This window comes from Rhopalosiphum padi, chromosome 3 (assembly GCF_020882245.1).
Source record: "Rhopalosiphum padi isolate XX-2018 chromosome 3, ASM2088224v1, whole genome shotgun sequence".
Classification (NCBI taxonomy): Eukaryota; Metazoa; Arthropoda; class Insecta; order Hemiptera; family Aphididae; genus Rhopalosiphum; species Rhopalosiphum padi.
Genome location: NC_083599.1, coordinates 29,923,149 through 29,937,941, shown reverse-complemented (window position 1 = coordinate 29,937,941; position 14,793 = coordinate 29,923,149). Strand labels below are relative to the sequence as shown.

At 27.6% G+C, this 14,793-nt stretch overlaps 1 protein-coding gene across 2 annotated transcripts; it reads left to right on the top strand.

Moving 5' to 3' along the window:
• Positions 1–6,702: 6,702 nt before the first annotated feature.
• On the top strand, positions 6,703–13,531 carry LOC132923776 (cytochrome P450 4g15). Of its 2 annotated transcripts, none has more exons than XM_060987738.1 (13): positions 6,703–6,925; positions 9,416–9,624; positions 9,771–9,883; positions 9,992–10,082; positions 10,276–10,458; positions 10,550–10,619; positions 10,998–11,124; positions 11,192–11,384; positions 11,452–11,561; positions 11,878–11,946; positions 12,038–12,206; positions 12,399–12,584; positions 13,085–13,531. In XM_060987738.1, exons 2-13 carry the CDS (start codon positions 9,417–9,419, stop codon positions 13,264–13,266), a joined length of 1,701 nt encoding a protein of 566 aa, XP_060843721.1. In that variant the 5' UTR covers positions 6,703–6,925; position 9,416; the 3' UTR covers positions 13,267–13,531. The 2 variants fall into 2 exon arrangements, with proteins under 2 accessions (XP_060843721.1, XP_060843719.1); XM_060987736.1 differs by having other exon boundaries at positions 9,750–9,883.
• Positions 13,532–14,793: the final 1,262 nt, after the last annotated feature.

Below are 14,793 nucleotides of genomic sequence, written 5' to 3'. Positions count from 1 at the left end.
GATAAATCTAGTGTTATTGATTGTAAATAGACAAGCACCTACATCCTAATTGTTTAGTATGGTTTGGTTTTAATAATGATAATACTTTGTAGGAGGGAAGCAGTTTAAAATTTCTGATATATATAAATCTTATAAGAGGACTGATGAGGTTGAGATAATAAAGATTGTGACTTGATTATCTGTTATCTATTTTGTCACGATAAAATATTGTACCAAATCAGTGTATTATGGTAGGTATACTGGCGGCTATTACATTTTATATCTATGTATAGCGCGTAAAGAAATCGATACCTATACTATACTTGTATTTTCATTAAAATACATTATAATTTAATTTCTAGTTTATTTTGATTATAAATATTACTAGACTTATCCACGGATTAAGATCTTATACTATATCTTAGACCATGTATTTGTTTTATAATGCAACTGTATTATAACTACTATTATTTGAAATACAGAAAGAAAAAATGATATACATTTTTTCCGATTAATACCTACTAATAGAATAAAATAAAATCAGAAATATATTAAATCAATTAAGTTATGTAATAAATATAATATGATAATATATATATATATATAATAAATAGACTATAAATAAATCTTTTTTTAAATTTTATTTTAAATCTGTCACTTATGTTTCTTTCGTGTTTTTGTTACATTAGTTATTTAAGTGAAGAGAGTGACAATAATAAAATATTTCTAATATTCATTTTCTTTTTTAGACAAATTTAATACATATTACAAAAATACATAAAATAGGAGCGTTATTTCAGTTTTTTCCTATTGTGCAAGATTTGAGGCAGGCCAATTTTACCATTTCACTAAGCCATTTAAAAAATTAAAAAATGTATATAGACATAAAGTATTATCTTATTTATCTTATTATATATTATTATCTTCTTTTCTTTTATAATCCTGATTGAAGTTACTCATATCAACTAATTTACTTATTAATAAATCTAGCAATTCAATGCATTAAAAGCTTATACGTAGCTATTTGAAGCCATTTCACTACTATTTAGAAAAAAAGTCAAATGCAATAAAAATAATGAATTCATTTGAAAAATAAAATACTATTCATATATTATCTTTATATTATTGGTAGTTTTGAAATATAAATTTGTAGATATCTACGGGTTTGCATGTATGCGAATGCATTTAAATAGAATTTTTTAAATTGACATTATTTTAAGTGACTAGTATGTCTAGAACAAAATATGTTGAAACTAATTAAATAAATTATGAATATATTAAAATGTGTATACATATTTTAGAATAGGATATTTAAAAAGAAAAATCTAGTAAGTTAAAAATTAACAGCTAACTTAATTTGGTCTCTAAGTAATTATCTTGTCGATTTCCAGCCTTGATAAATAATAATTATTAAATTAAATGCCACTTTTGAAACGTAGATTGGTAAGTAATATAATATTAATAATTAATAACTATCTGGTGGTAGAATACTCGCTGTGAAACAACTATTTCGAAAAAGTAGAAAAAGTAGCGAATACAAACAGCAAACATTACGCCCTCAAATAACTAGTATTTTAATCGCAGGTCTGAAAAAAAAATTAGTACATCATCGATGTAGAACAACACGCGATATTCATTGCATTTAATACCTTGTCACAAATATTGTTATATTTAATATAGTTATACGGTAGTAGTCAATAATACACGGCCGTTTTACATCTAATGGCGTTTTCATATACTTGTGCTACGTGCTTTGATATCTTATAGACATAGGCGTGCGCCGACTTTGATTTCCGGTTGAGCTTGGAAAAATTAGTTCCCCAACACTTAGACAGTGCCCCTAATTTTTTTTTTGAAACATTAACATACTACATATTATATTCTAATTGTGAATTTAAAACTGTATACAATTTATATACCTATACAAATAGAATCAAGTTGTATGTGCTCACAACATTAATGTACTAGACATAGGTAGGTACTTGTATGTTTTTAAAGTTAAAAATAAAATATATATTATATTAATACATACAAATGTGTAATTATGTAATAATTGATAAATGGATTTTCCTATTTCCAATAGGATCCTCTATACTAGGTATCGAGCATAGACTCTTTAGTACTTCTATAGTAAAATTAGATACATATTTTGATATTTTGTGCACAATATTTTAGACAGATAAATAAATCAATAAAAATTTTGTAGTGGTACACAAATATTTTTAATTTTATTTCATTATTACGACAAATACAATTTTCATGATCCCCACGAATATAATGATAGATTTAATATAATATACACAAATTTGAAATTTTACTATGCCCTTAAAAAGATTCCGGTCGAGCAGGGGCTCGTCCGGCTCGCCCCGTGCGCACGCCTATGCTTATAGCATAGGACTTATATACTAATAATATAATACACGATTGGTATACTGCGACGTAGACATAAGTATTAAAACGATGATCACTGATATATTAAAATAATAATATACACAGTAAGGGTACTGCGAAGTAGAAATAAACATTTAACACATAACGCGCGGGGGGAAGGTGTCCATCGTACCTGGACGGCAACGCATTGGGCCTAAAAACGATGACAAAAATTATAAGGGGGTCGCACCACCTGAACTGGGAAATGAACAAACACCACCCGCGCAATGACATTATCGTGACCGCGATTTATTGTACGCCTATAAACTATGACTATGATGATTAGAATAGAGTCTCTGAGAAACTCGAACGCGGCGATTGCGGTTGACACATCACCCGTACGTGGGCAGAGCGTCATCCGGACGTCGTACTAAAATACGATCATCGCGGTAATCGGTCAAAATATCCAAGTGTATCCGTTTTTCCGAAAATTGGAAAACAGACACGAAATATAGGTACAGCCACAGCTTATAGTCCGTATGGCCGTATAGGTACAATATAACAAAATCTAATAAATAATAATCTGATAGCGTCTAGTGAAATTTCCAGGTTGAAACACAATTATTATTATATACGTATATACGTATTATTACATTTTACCTTTATCGTAGATGCGTATATGTATACAGCGCGTCGATCCACGAGCTGAGCTTGGCGAACTTAATTAATATTATATAATATATTGTCATATAATAACACAAATTTGAACTTTTTGTTTGTGCCCCCCCTCCCCCATAAGACATTTCTAAATACGCCCCCGATATATATAACAACAATTAAAAGCTCAACTCGGGGATGGATTGGGAGAGATATGGAATTGTATAGAAACCGGATTAGCTCCTAGATCCTTTTCTATTATATTATATATTCTTTTATTTATAAAATTTTATTTTTCTTGTCAAAATGCTTATATTATTTGAGTATTTGAGTTAATTTTATAAGCAAGTAAAGTGTAATGCACTTATTTTCGGAAACGAAAATAAATTATATAATATAATATAGTATGACCCTATTTGGGGAGGGGGGATTATGGTTTTATGGGCAAAACGCTCATTCCTTAATTTTTTCTTATGTAATTTTCATATAAACATATATCGTATATTATATTATTAAAATAATTAAAATAGAATAATGGTGGTACTTATTAAATATTGTTTGTCAAATTATAACTATAGAATACATTAATTTCGTTCATTAAATAATATAATTTTCAAGTTATTACCATTGTTGTACCCTGTACAAAGTGTACTAGTACCCCAAATGTTTCATTATAAGATAAATATTGAATAAATATAATATATACATATATAGGTATACCATATATAATTACATTTTTTATTATTTTAGTAAAAATCATAATTGAATATATATTTAAATACCTAACACGTATAAGCACATGCCGTTTTTCTTAAGGTGTATGTATTTTATAATCTTTTATCGTAATTTTCTATAGGTAGGTAGTGAACTTATTATTTTTGAAATCAGAATTTCAAAGAGTTCTATAGTAATAAAAAGCAACATTTTTTAAAAAAATTTCACTAAATACACATTTTTTGTACAGGTAGTTTTCGTATTATATAAGCTTTGATAACATCAATTTATAAACAAAATTCTTCTAAAAATAAAAAGTAAGATTATACAATTATATTAAGGACTCATAGGTATATTTAAAAAAAATGTAATTTTTAAACAATATTATGGTTAGTAATACTTTAGAAACTATAGTCACATTAATGAAAAGGAAATTGTAAAATATAACTTTAAAAACAGATAAGATAAAATGTGGTTGATATAAAATAATCGATTGAAGACAGTTTTATTTTGTAAAAAAACAAATTTATCGCTATAGATTCTAAAATAGAAATCTGTTTTGTTGTTCCTGGTTATACTTTAAACGTATAACTTATAAGTGTTTAAGATATGAAAAAAAAACTGTTAAGTAATTGATTTTTTATATGCATTAGGCTTCGAGTGGTAGGTACCTTGTTATTGAGTAGGTTAATGTAATGGATGTGGACAAATTTTAGTTCAATGATAAATCAACGTACATGGAAAATTATTCTGAGCGTAAGAGGTCTGCCGATGTATATTTTTAAGGATAGTTTTTATTAGAAATACGGTAAGTTGACTAATTTTTGCCGAAAAAAATTACATTCTCTCGAGTAAAGACTGATGAATGATATAATGGATATCGTTATTTATTTTTTAACTACAAGAAAATCCTGGTAGAAAAAAATATAATTAGATGTAAAATCATGTAAAGTATGATAATATCATACAACGTTATTAACTATTTTAACTAGAATCTATAGCCTAGAAGTGTAAACTAATGCACTAAAAAACTATAAAATTTAAAAAATGCTGTAAATAATGCACTATAAATTATAAACATTTTACCAAATAATTAAAGTTTAAAATGGATAAAAATCTATCAAGTGTACCAAAACCATTTTAAAATCAATGAAATATTATTAATTAAATACAACGTATAAACATAACGTAAACGATATTATCAATATTATGATTATAATATTATGAACATTATAAATAATTCATAAAATGTGTAAAAAAGATTTAAGCGACGGAAATTATAAAAAATATTGATAAATGTTATAAAACACGACAAAAAATTTAAAATAAAAGATTCAATATTAAATTAATTTATATTAAACTCAAACTTTGTGTATTTTTAATATTTTAATTTGATGTAAAAACAACTTACGAGGGATTTCGTATTAAATTTAAAGCTTTTTACCCGAACAGCAATCAAAAAATTTCAAATCAGTTAATATTTTAAAGATTTTATTGAATATAAAAAAATTATAATTTAAGTAAAAGTGATTCCTAAGTGATAAACTGAAATCTTCGTCAAATTAAAAATCGTTTTTGATAAATGAAAATTGTAATTGTTGCCACTAAATAAAACTTTTAAAGTTTATTTTGACGTTTTCCATGATAAATAATAATTTTATAATAATATGATGATAAAAACGTCAATAGAGCCTATTATAATTTGAGATAAAGTAAGTAGTATAAATACAAATTTTAAATCAATTATTATCAATATAGTTATAAAATTATTCTAGAACTAATGAAAACTATAAATCTATAAAAAATAACACCAAATTATTTAAATATATATAAAATTCAATCGAATTGTCAGTATAATTTAATTTACATTTATCTGATTTCAGTATAATATGATAACATGATTTTCATTTTATACGCATCAATAGAATATAATGATCGAAAACGTGTTTATAGCATTCATCTTTGTATTTTAGTATTAATTTCTTAGTATATCAAGTTTAACTTACTTGGGTATAATTTATCAAAAATCAATATACTTATTTGAAAGTTAATTCAACTTCATTACTTATTGATAAAAATGATTTATTTAAATTCAAATTAATTTATTTTAATATTAGAAATATAAATAATTAGATTATATTTAAATATTGGGCATGTTAGACGATCGTTTACGTCCTTTGAATATTAAATAGAATTTGAAATTAATTTTGAATTATATTAAACAGTCAAACCTTTGAAATCATTTAAGTTAAAATAGTAAACAAGAAAAACCAAATAAAGACATTATAATATTTAATATTACGAAATAAGAAATGTGTCAATGCAATGTGTAATGTATGTAACAGTTCATTGATTTACAAAAACACAGACATTGTTGTATTGAAATTGGAAAACAATTCTTAGTAAATATAGTATAATAAAATCCATTGAGAATGGAAATGATAACTATGTAATCGATGGTATAAATTGATTTTTGAAAAATCCGATGAGAAGCTTATATTTTTGGTGGCCGTTTGAAAATGGTTTTTAGACACACAACGAAAACTCTGTTTGCCCATGTAGGTACCTATATTTAGTAATATCATAATATCGAGTATTATATTATGTTTTATTTTCACCGTGTTCGTGATTATCACTCGTAAATATGAAAATATAAAAACGAAAACATCATGAAAATATTATAATAATAGAACATTGGTGAGTTTACTATATAATATTTTAAATGCACAATATGTTATACAACATGATATAATAGTGTTTTTTTTTTCTGTAACTAAACCAACCTATCCGATTGAACATTTCTCTCACCACTCAACGAATGCGTCTACAACCAGTGGTAAAACAAAAAAAAAAAAGTAGAAACAATAATAGTAATAATGTATTAATGACGATGGAAATGAAGGTGATCCTTGATCCTCTCCTTAATTACGTATTCAGCGGCATACAACTCGTACAATGAGTGGGTATATAAAAGCTGGTCGTCTCCAAAGCCGTGTTATGTGTTCAGCGTTCAGTGTTCCTTCAACAACCATTTACATGCCACCGAGAAATCATCGGCATTAAGGAACAACACCGTGTGCACCAACTTGGAGCGGAGCTGCCCGAAGTCCTCCGAACTTCACGCGCATTTTTGTGCAGAGTTTATTTTTAATTTCATTTCGTTGACTTCGAATTTTCAAGACTTCGTTGGCAGTGTATGATACAGGTAATAGTTTTTCATTTCTACATAACACGTATATTATAGGCAGGCACATCCATTCTCGACTATGGTTAGGTACTTTATTTTACTTTTATGTCTTACCTATTTTGTATTAGTTTTATTTATTTTTATTATACTTTATCAATTATTATTTTTTTGTTGACTGAACATGTATAATGATGTGGATGCATGTATCACTAGACCTCATCATTATTTTGATTGACGACTTTCGACTAGAACATTGTAGAATACGTCTTGGTTTTCGGTAAAAATAAAAAATAATCATGAACACTTGGGTATCTGCGATAGAAAACGATTTTTTTTTCTTTCAATTTTTATATTATAATATGCTTAGAGTAAATTAAAAGTCTCATGATGATTTTAAACGTCTTATGATTTTTGTCGTCTATCATAAATAACGGACCAATGATGATACATGTTTAACTATATTCTTGATTGGATTGCTAAACAGTGTAGTAAATAATTCAATATGAAACCAAAAGTCAAAATCTTCATTCATCAATTAATTATTATTTTATGAGTTTAGCATTAGTGTTGGGCGTTTTTTTCATCGACAGACATTAATAGAGTAAAAGAATATAAAAAGTATACGATCTAAGTAAAATTAAATAAAAGTTTACATTTTACTGACAGTGACACACCAATTAGGCAACACGATTTAAAAGTTGTGGTATGTTTTTAAAATGTATATAAATATAATAATGTATCTTATAAATAATAGTACCTTAAATGCAAAAACAATTAAATCTTTTCACTAAAAATATACAAATATTTCAAGGACTGTATTGCCTATTGCCGTAAGTTGTTTTTAATGTATTTAAGCTGTTGTTTGGAAGTATTTGTTCGATTTTCTAAATACTATAATAAACTAAAATGATTAAATACCGATTAACGATGTAATTGAAAAAAAGTATTGTGGACCAACTTAATTTTTATGATATTATTAAAATATTATGATAACAAAAATCATTAGTGTGGAGAATGCAGTTAAAACAAACTCATAATACAATTATATACCTAATACATGTTACATATTATAATCTTAAGATATCGACTAGCTATTAATAACAAAAACTAGATACATCATTTTTAATATTCACTTCGCACTTTGTAATAAATAGTAAACCAGTTTTAGTTAAGTACCTATCATAATTATATCTATATTTGCGTAGTTCACGTTCATTAATGATAGCATTTGTATACAAATATGATTTTTTTATCGGTAGTAACTGTGTTGACGCGAGTCGACAAAATTAAAAGCAGAAACTTTAAAGAAATGTTAATAAAGTTAAATTTTATACACGAAATGAATGCTTTTTATATTTATGTATTTCAATGATCACGTAGAATAACATTAACATTAAAATATTGGAATAATAGAATGATAGATTTTGATGATAAAATATTAGACGGATAGTTAAATATCTCATATTTATAATTCTAATTTAAAAGTTTAAATTTTAACCAAAATTATAAAAAAAAAATGATAATGTATTATGAAAAAAAGTATTTCTACATGACATTTGATATTTGAAAATAATAAATGTATTTCTTTAAGTATTATAAAATAGAGCACAATAAAAATGTAGTTAGGTTAAAAATAGAGTACCTTTCCAATTATATTGGTATTATAAAAAGTCTTATATTTAGGCTAAAATACAAAAATTATAAACTTTTTGGTACTTACTTTTAACAACCACTTTTCATCGATTGTTAAATATTTTGCAAAATACCTTATATATAATGTGACGAAACACTGAAATATTCATTAATTAGGTGAAATACGACCTTTACATCATAAAATACGTAAAATGATTATAAAATTTGATAATTCGTTTAAATATTTAATTTATTATAAAGATTTTGATAGACATTTTACCTATTAACCCATTATCATATTAATTAACCCAGTCTGTCGTATGACAGGTCAAATTAAAAAAAATAAGGTTATTTATATTGTGTTTGCATATCAATTGGTTATTCGCATATTAATGCTTCTTCGGATTTATTGTTTTAATATTACTGCACGGTTAAACATAAACTATTATTGTAATATAGTGCATTATACTTTTATATTTTAAGGTATACCTAGAGTTCCACATTCTTACACTTAGCTCTAAATAAGTTATCTTTATACATTAGTATTTTATATTTTAATTTAAACTAGTCATTGTATATCTCTGTATTAAATATCATAATTATGTATATTTACACTGTATGTCTGCATGTACTACACTGTGTATATTAATTTAAATTGATTAATTTTATTCCGTAAAAATAAAGAAAAATAAAGTATAATGTTTATGGGACAAATATTTTAAACTATATGTAATTAGTTATAATTTTAACGTATAATATATTTTGTTATTATTCATTATGCAAATAGATCGATCGATTTTTATTTTTATTTAAGTTTAAAAACATCGCCATAATATAATTGAGATTTATTTACGAATTAACTGTGTGTTTGTGCAGAATGACGACCAACGTCCAGGGTGTTAACCCACTCTTCGCGCTCTCAGCATTCAATCTTTTTTTCTACCTACTCACGCCGGCTATCGTATTATGGTACGTATACTTCCGCATGTCCCGTAAGCAGCTCTACGACCTCGCCAATAAAATACCAGGATCCGAAGGGTTACCGCTGCTGGGAAATGCTTTGGACTTTATGCAAGACCCACATAGTGAGTATAATAATAATAATAATAGTAACCGATATGGCGACGTCGGAAATGATTATAAATTGTGTGTATGCTTTTTTTTAAAAATATTTTCTTTTTTTATACATCTATTTTTCATCTTTTTACAGCAAATTTTAATTTTTTTACAGCCATTTTTTACAAGATTTACGAACGGAGTTTTGAATTCGAAAGGAATTCGCCCATCAAGATGTGGATCGGGCCCAGGTTGTTGGTGTTCTTGACTGATCCCAGGGATGTCGAGGTAACGTATATATTTTTGTATATTAGGCGTGATTTTTTCGCTACATTTCGTCGACATAAATGTAAACGTGAAACTAAATTCTAAACTGTAATGTGTTTGAATATGCAGGTAATCCTAAGCAGTAACGTGTATATTGACAAATCACCCGAATACCGTCTTTTCGAACCATGGTTAGGAAATGGTCTGTTGATAAGCACCGGTAAGCATTACGTTCATACTGACATACTTTAATATTAGTGATGTGTTTAGGATTCAAAAAAAATAAAATATATTGGGATAATATTTAATATTAAATTAGCTTAACTGTAAAACCTTCAATGGTGTCGATATAATTTAAGAACGTAGATATTGATATTATTGTTAATTATCCACATGATTTTCGGTTTGGACAGGTGACAAATGGAGGGCTCACAGAAAATTGATCGCACCGACGTTCCACTTGAACGTGCTCAAGTCGTTCGTGACACTCTTCAATGTCAACAGCCGTGACACTGTCAGTAAGCTCAGGAAAATGGGAAGCTCCACATTTGACATTCACGATTTCATGAGCGAGTGCACCGTTGAAATTTTATTGGGTAAGTCGGACTTTTTGGAAATCGCGTGCAATACATTATAACTGTTATATTGTGACTTATTTTACTATACCTTTTTTTTTTATCGTTATAGAAACCGCCATGGGAGTGAGCAAGAAAACTCAAAAGAAGAGTGGTTTCGAATACGCAGCCGCTGTTATGAAGTAAGCGAGCTAAAGACAAAATTAATTAAAAATAAATCTCATTATACCCTCAGTCTAAATTTAATACACTCGCATTAATGCGTTTTGCCATTATAAGAGCCGATTAAATATATATTAGATTCGACTACGGCAGTTGATTGGTTATTTAAGTTTCCGCGTCTACAATGCCTTATTTAAATTTATAAATATATTGTATCGCATAATAATTAATGAATGTCAATTAACTGTTTGGTTTGAATCGATATATATATATTACTATAGTTGTTGACTTATTAGGCCAGGCATTTTTTTTAAAACGCATTCGATTCGTGTGAATAATTATACTGTTATTGTGATTAGATTTATTTGTGAATAATTAATTTTTTTTTTTTTTTTAAGAATGTGTGATATTCTTCATATGCGTCATACAAATTTGTGGCTAAAACCTGATTTTATTTTCAATTTTACGAAATACGCAAAGGAACAAGTTGGACTCCTTGATCTGATTCATGGTTTGACAAACAACGTAAGTATAATAATATATTATTTTTTATTTATAATAAACTTCTAATAAAAATATGTAACTGTACTAGGTATTGGCTAAGAAGAAGGAAGATTATTTAAAGAAAAAGAGTCAGCTGAAAGATGTCTCCGACATTCCAGCAGTTTCTGAAGAAATTGCCGAAACAACTTCAACGACTGAGGTAGAAGAAGTACCGTACGGAAACTCATTCGGTCAGTCTGCTGGCTTGAAAGACGACTTGGACGTAGAAGATGACGGAATTGGTAATGCATATCGTATGCCACGTAATTTATCTGGTTCTAAAGAAACTGTCGTGTTTTTAATTCATAGGCGAGAAGAAGAGGGTGGCATTTTTGGACTTGTTAATCGAGTGCTCAGAAAATGGAGTTGTATTGTCCGACGAAGAAGTCCGTGAACAAGTCGACACAATCATGTTTGAGGTTTGTTCTGAGATTATAATAAAATAAAAATAAATAGCTTATGAGGGATGATGAAAAAAAATTTTCGACCCGGGCAAATATAGTGTAACAAATATTTATTAATTGATTATCTAAATATTTTATGTTAAATACGAGTACACCATATCGGTAACGTTTTTATTGACTTATAACTTTTTCTGATTAATTTCTACTCTCACATAAAACGTTTTCAACTTCTCGATTCTACAACATTTCATACACATTCGCTCATATTATTGTCATAGTGTTGTCGTTTCGGAAAATCTTTCATTATACTTTTTTTCTTTTTTTAAATTAGGGTCACGACACAACAGCAGCCGGTAGCAGTTTCTTCTTGTGTTTGATGGGTGCTCACCAAGACGTACAGGTAAGGTTTCCCCGACATTAATAATTATTGTTCAATTTATGAAATATTTTATACATTTATCGTGTTGATTTTATGTGCGTTTTTGTCGTAGCAAAAAGTCGTCGATGAACTATACTCGATATTCGGTGATTCCGACAGACCAGTGACGTTCCAAGACACATTGCAAATGAAATACCTGGAAAGATGCATCATGGAGACGTTGCGCATGTACCCTCCAGTTCCAATTATCTCCAGGCAAATAAAAGAGAACGTGAAACTAGGTGAGTTTGACACGCGTGCTTATATGAAATCCCGAGGGCGGTCATAACTGACGTTTGGTTTTTATAATTTAATTCTCGAGCTACCCCCCAATAGAGACTTTTTGGGGACTGTTGTCGCGTACTGTCCCCAAACGCTCCTTGTCGCTGCCATTACGATAAATCATTGTAATAATCGATATTTTTTTTTTCCAGCGTCTAGAGACTTAACTTTACCAGTCGGTGCCACCATCATCATCGCCACGTTCAAAATTCACCGCAACGAAGAAGTTTTCCCCAATCCCGAAGTGTTCAACCCCGACAACTTTTTGCCGGAGAAATCGGCCAGTCGTCATTATTACGCGTACGTGCCGTTCAGTGCCGGGCCCAGAAGTTGCGTCGGTATGTTATTCAATATTACATTGTATTATTATTGGGATAGTAAATACGAAATACGACAACAATTATTCAATTCGTGTTACAATTATAATGAATATATTTTGAATAAATCGCTGTTCGTGTTTATACGGACTCGAATCACACGTTACATAATTATTATTATTTCTGTTTAAAGAATAATGCGTTTATAAATACAATTTTAATTAGGAATCAAACTAAAACATATAAAAATCGACTTGTTTACCATATGAAACACAATTGTATTAGAATAAGGTTAAGGTCGATTAATTGTTTATTCAGACTTTTCTTGAAGCTTAAACTATAAAAAAGTATACATTTATTTTCTTTATTAACCTATGGAGAACCTTTTGTGAATTAAATTTATAAATTAATTATCGTATTTTTAATTGTATTTTATGCAAAACGTTTCGTTTTGACAGCGATGCGTGACGTGATGTTTAATAATTGTATTAATTGTCAATAATTAATTCATTTTTTTTCAGGTCGTAAATACGCCATGTTGAAACTGAAAATTATTTTGTCGACCATCCTACGAAACTTCAAAGTAAATAATAGTCTATCTGAAAAAGATTGGAAACTCCAAGCTGACATTATCTTAAAGAGGACTGATGGATTCAAATTAAGTTTGGAACCAAGAAAGTCACTAGCTAAGACCGCTGCTTAAGTAGCGAAATATTATTATTATTATTCTATGGAGTGGATAATTTTTTTTTAATTGATTTATATATATATACTTTAGCAAGTTAATGATTTTTGTTATTTGGACTGTTTACTGTCTATTGACTATACATGGCTACCAAGGCCGATTTTAATGTTTATTTTTTACATAGTTAACTTTTTATTCTGTACCATTTTATTGTATAATTTGTATTTAAGGATTTTGGAAATCGTAGTTAGACAAAATAAATGCATTTTATTTTAATTATAAACACAGTTTAATTATTTTATGTAAAGTATTATGCGAACTTTTGATAATATTTTATCTGGTTAAACAGTAAAATAAATTTGATAATTTCAATAGTTGGTTGACTTGTATAATTCAACTTATTAACGGATCCATTAAAAAAAACTGGATAGTCTATACAATGAAATAAAGTAATATTATTTTCAAATAGTAATATTTTCGTTATTAAAACGCTAATACAACTTACTGAAGAGTATATTATCGTTGAAAATCGACTGGAATAATGTAAAAAGTACTGTTTCTCAGTTTAATATCGATTCGATGTTACTATTCTAATCTATCTAAATTACACAGTTAAACCTGTTGATTAACTATATTATAAATTATTAGTAATATAAATGTAAAACTAATTGTCCGTGTGTATGATGTATGTGTGTGTATTTTTTATTTTAAATTTTATGGTTGGATTAGTCATGTACTCATGTTCATGTTTGGGTATTTGTAAATTAAAAGTACGTAGGAAGAGAATGAGCCAGTAGGTGCATAAGCCATAATTATTATTATATCAATGGTTGTATGCGGTGTGACTGACAACAATATTCAGCATGCACATCGTATACTTTAAAATTAAGATAATGACTGTTTTGAAATGACTTACGTAAACGAATTTCATACAAAACGATCAATTTATGTTTATCTAAATATACATTTGAGTGTAGGTATTTTCAAGACATTATATAATATGTACATTAATATGTGGTTAATGATGTTATGTTCTAAGTTTTGTAATTATGTGTTTTTTATTTATTGTTTTCTGTTAATATGTACGTTTTGGAATAGAAAATTTGATTAAATATTAAATTTGGTGGGTGGCTTCTGATAGTAAATTGGATCTGGTAGGTGCCTAGATGGTGGTCAAAAGGAGGAAATTCCTAGTACTTTTTTTAATAATTGGGAAAAACAAAAATGAGAATATTTACCCAACATCAGTTAACAATAAAATTAATAATCGTCGACGAAATTTTAAACTAAATATTTATATTATTATTTTTTACACATAATACAATTTAAAAAATTACATTTAAACTAGTTTTTAGATTTTTGTACTACCAACCTATACTCATACCATTCTATGGCACCACCTCGGTATTGACTTATAAGTTAGATACCTTTAGGTATATGTGTGATGTTTTTGCAAATATTTGTTTAATTTACTCAATTAAGAAAATACTAATATAAAAATAATGATGTAAATAATTATATAACAAAAACTATCTTAGAAATAAT

Coding starts and splice junctions, on each gene's coding strand:
- LOC132923776 (XM_060987736.1), top strand. CDS start 9,417: ATGACGACCAACGTCCAGGGTGTTAACCCACTCTTCGCGCTCTCAGCA. Junction 9,884..9,991: donor CTGATCCCAGGGATGTCGAG/GTAACGTATATA, acceptor TTGAATATGCAG/GTAATCCTAAGCAGTAACGT. Junction 10,620..10,997: donor TACGCAGCCGCTGTTATGAA/GTAAGCGAGCTA, acceptor TTTTTTTTTAAG/AATGTGTGATATTCTTCATA.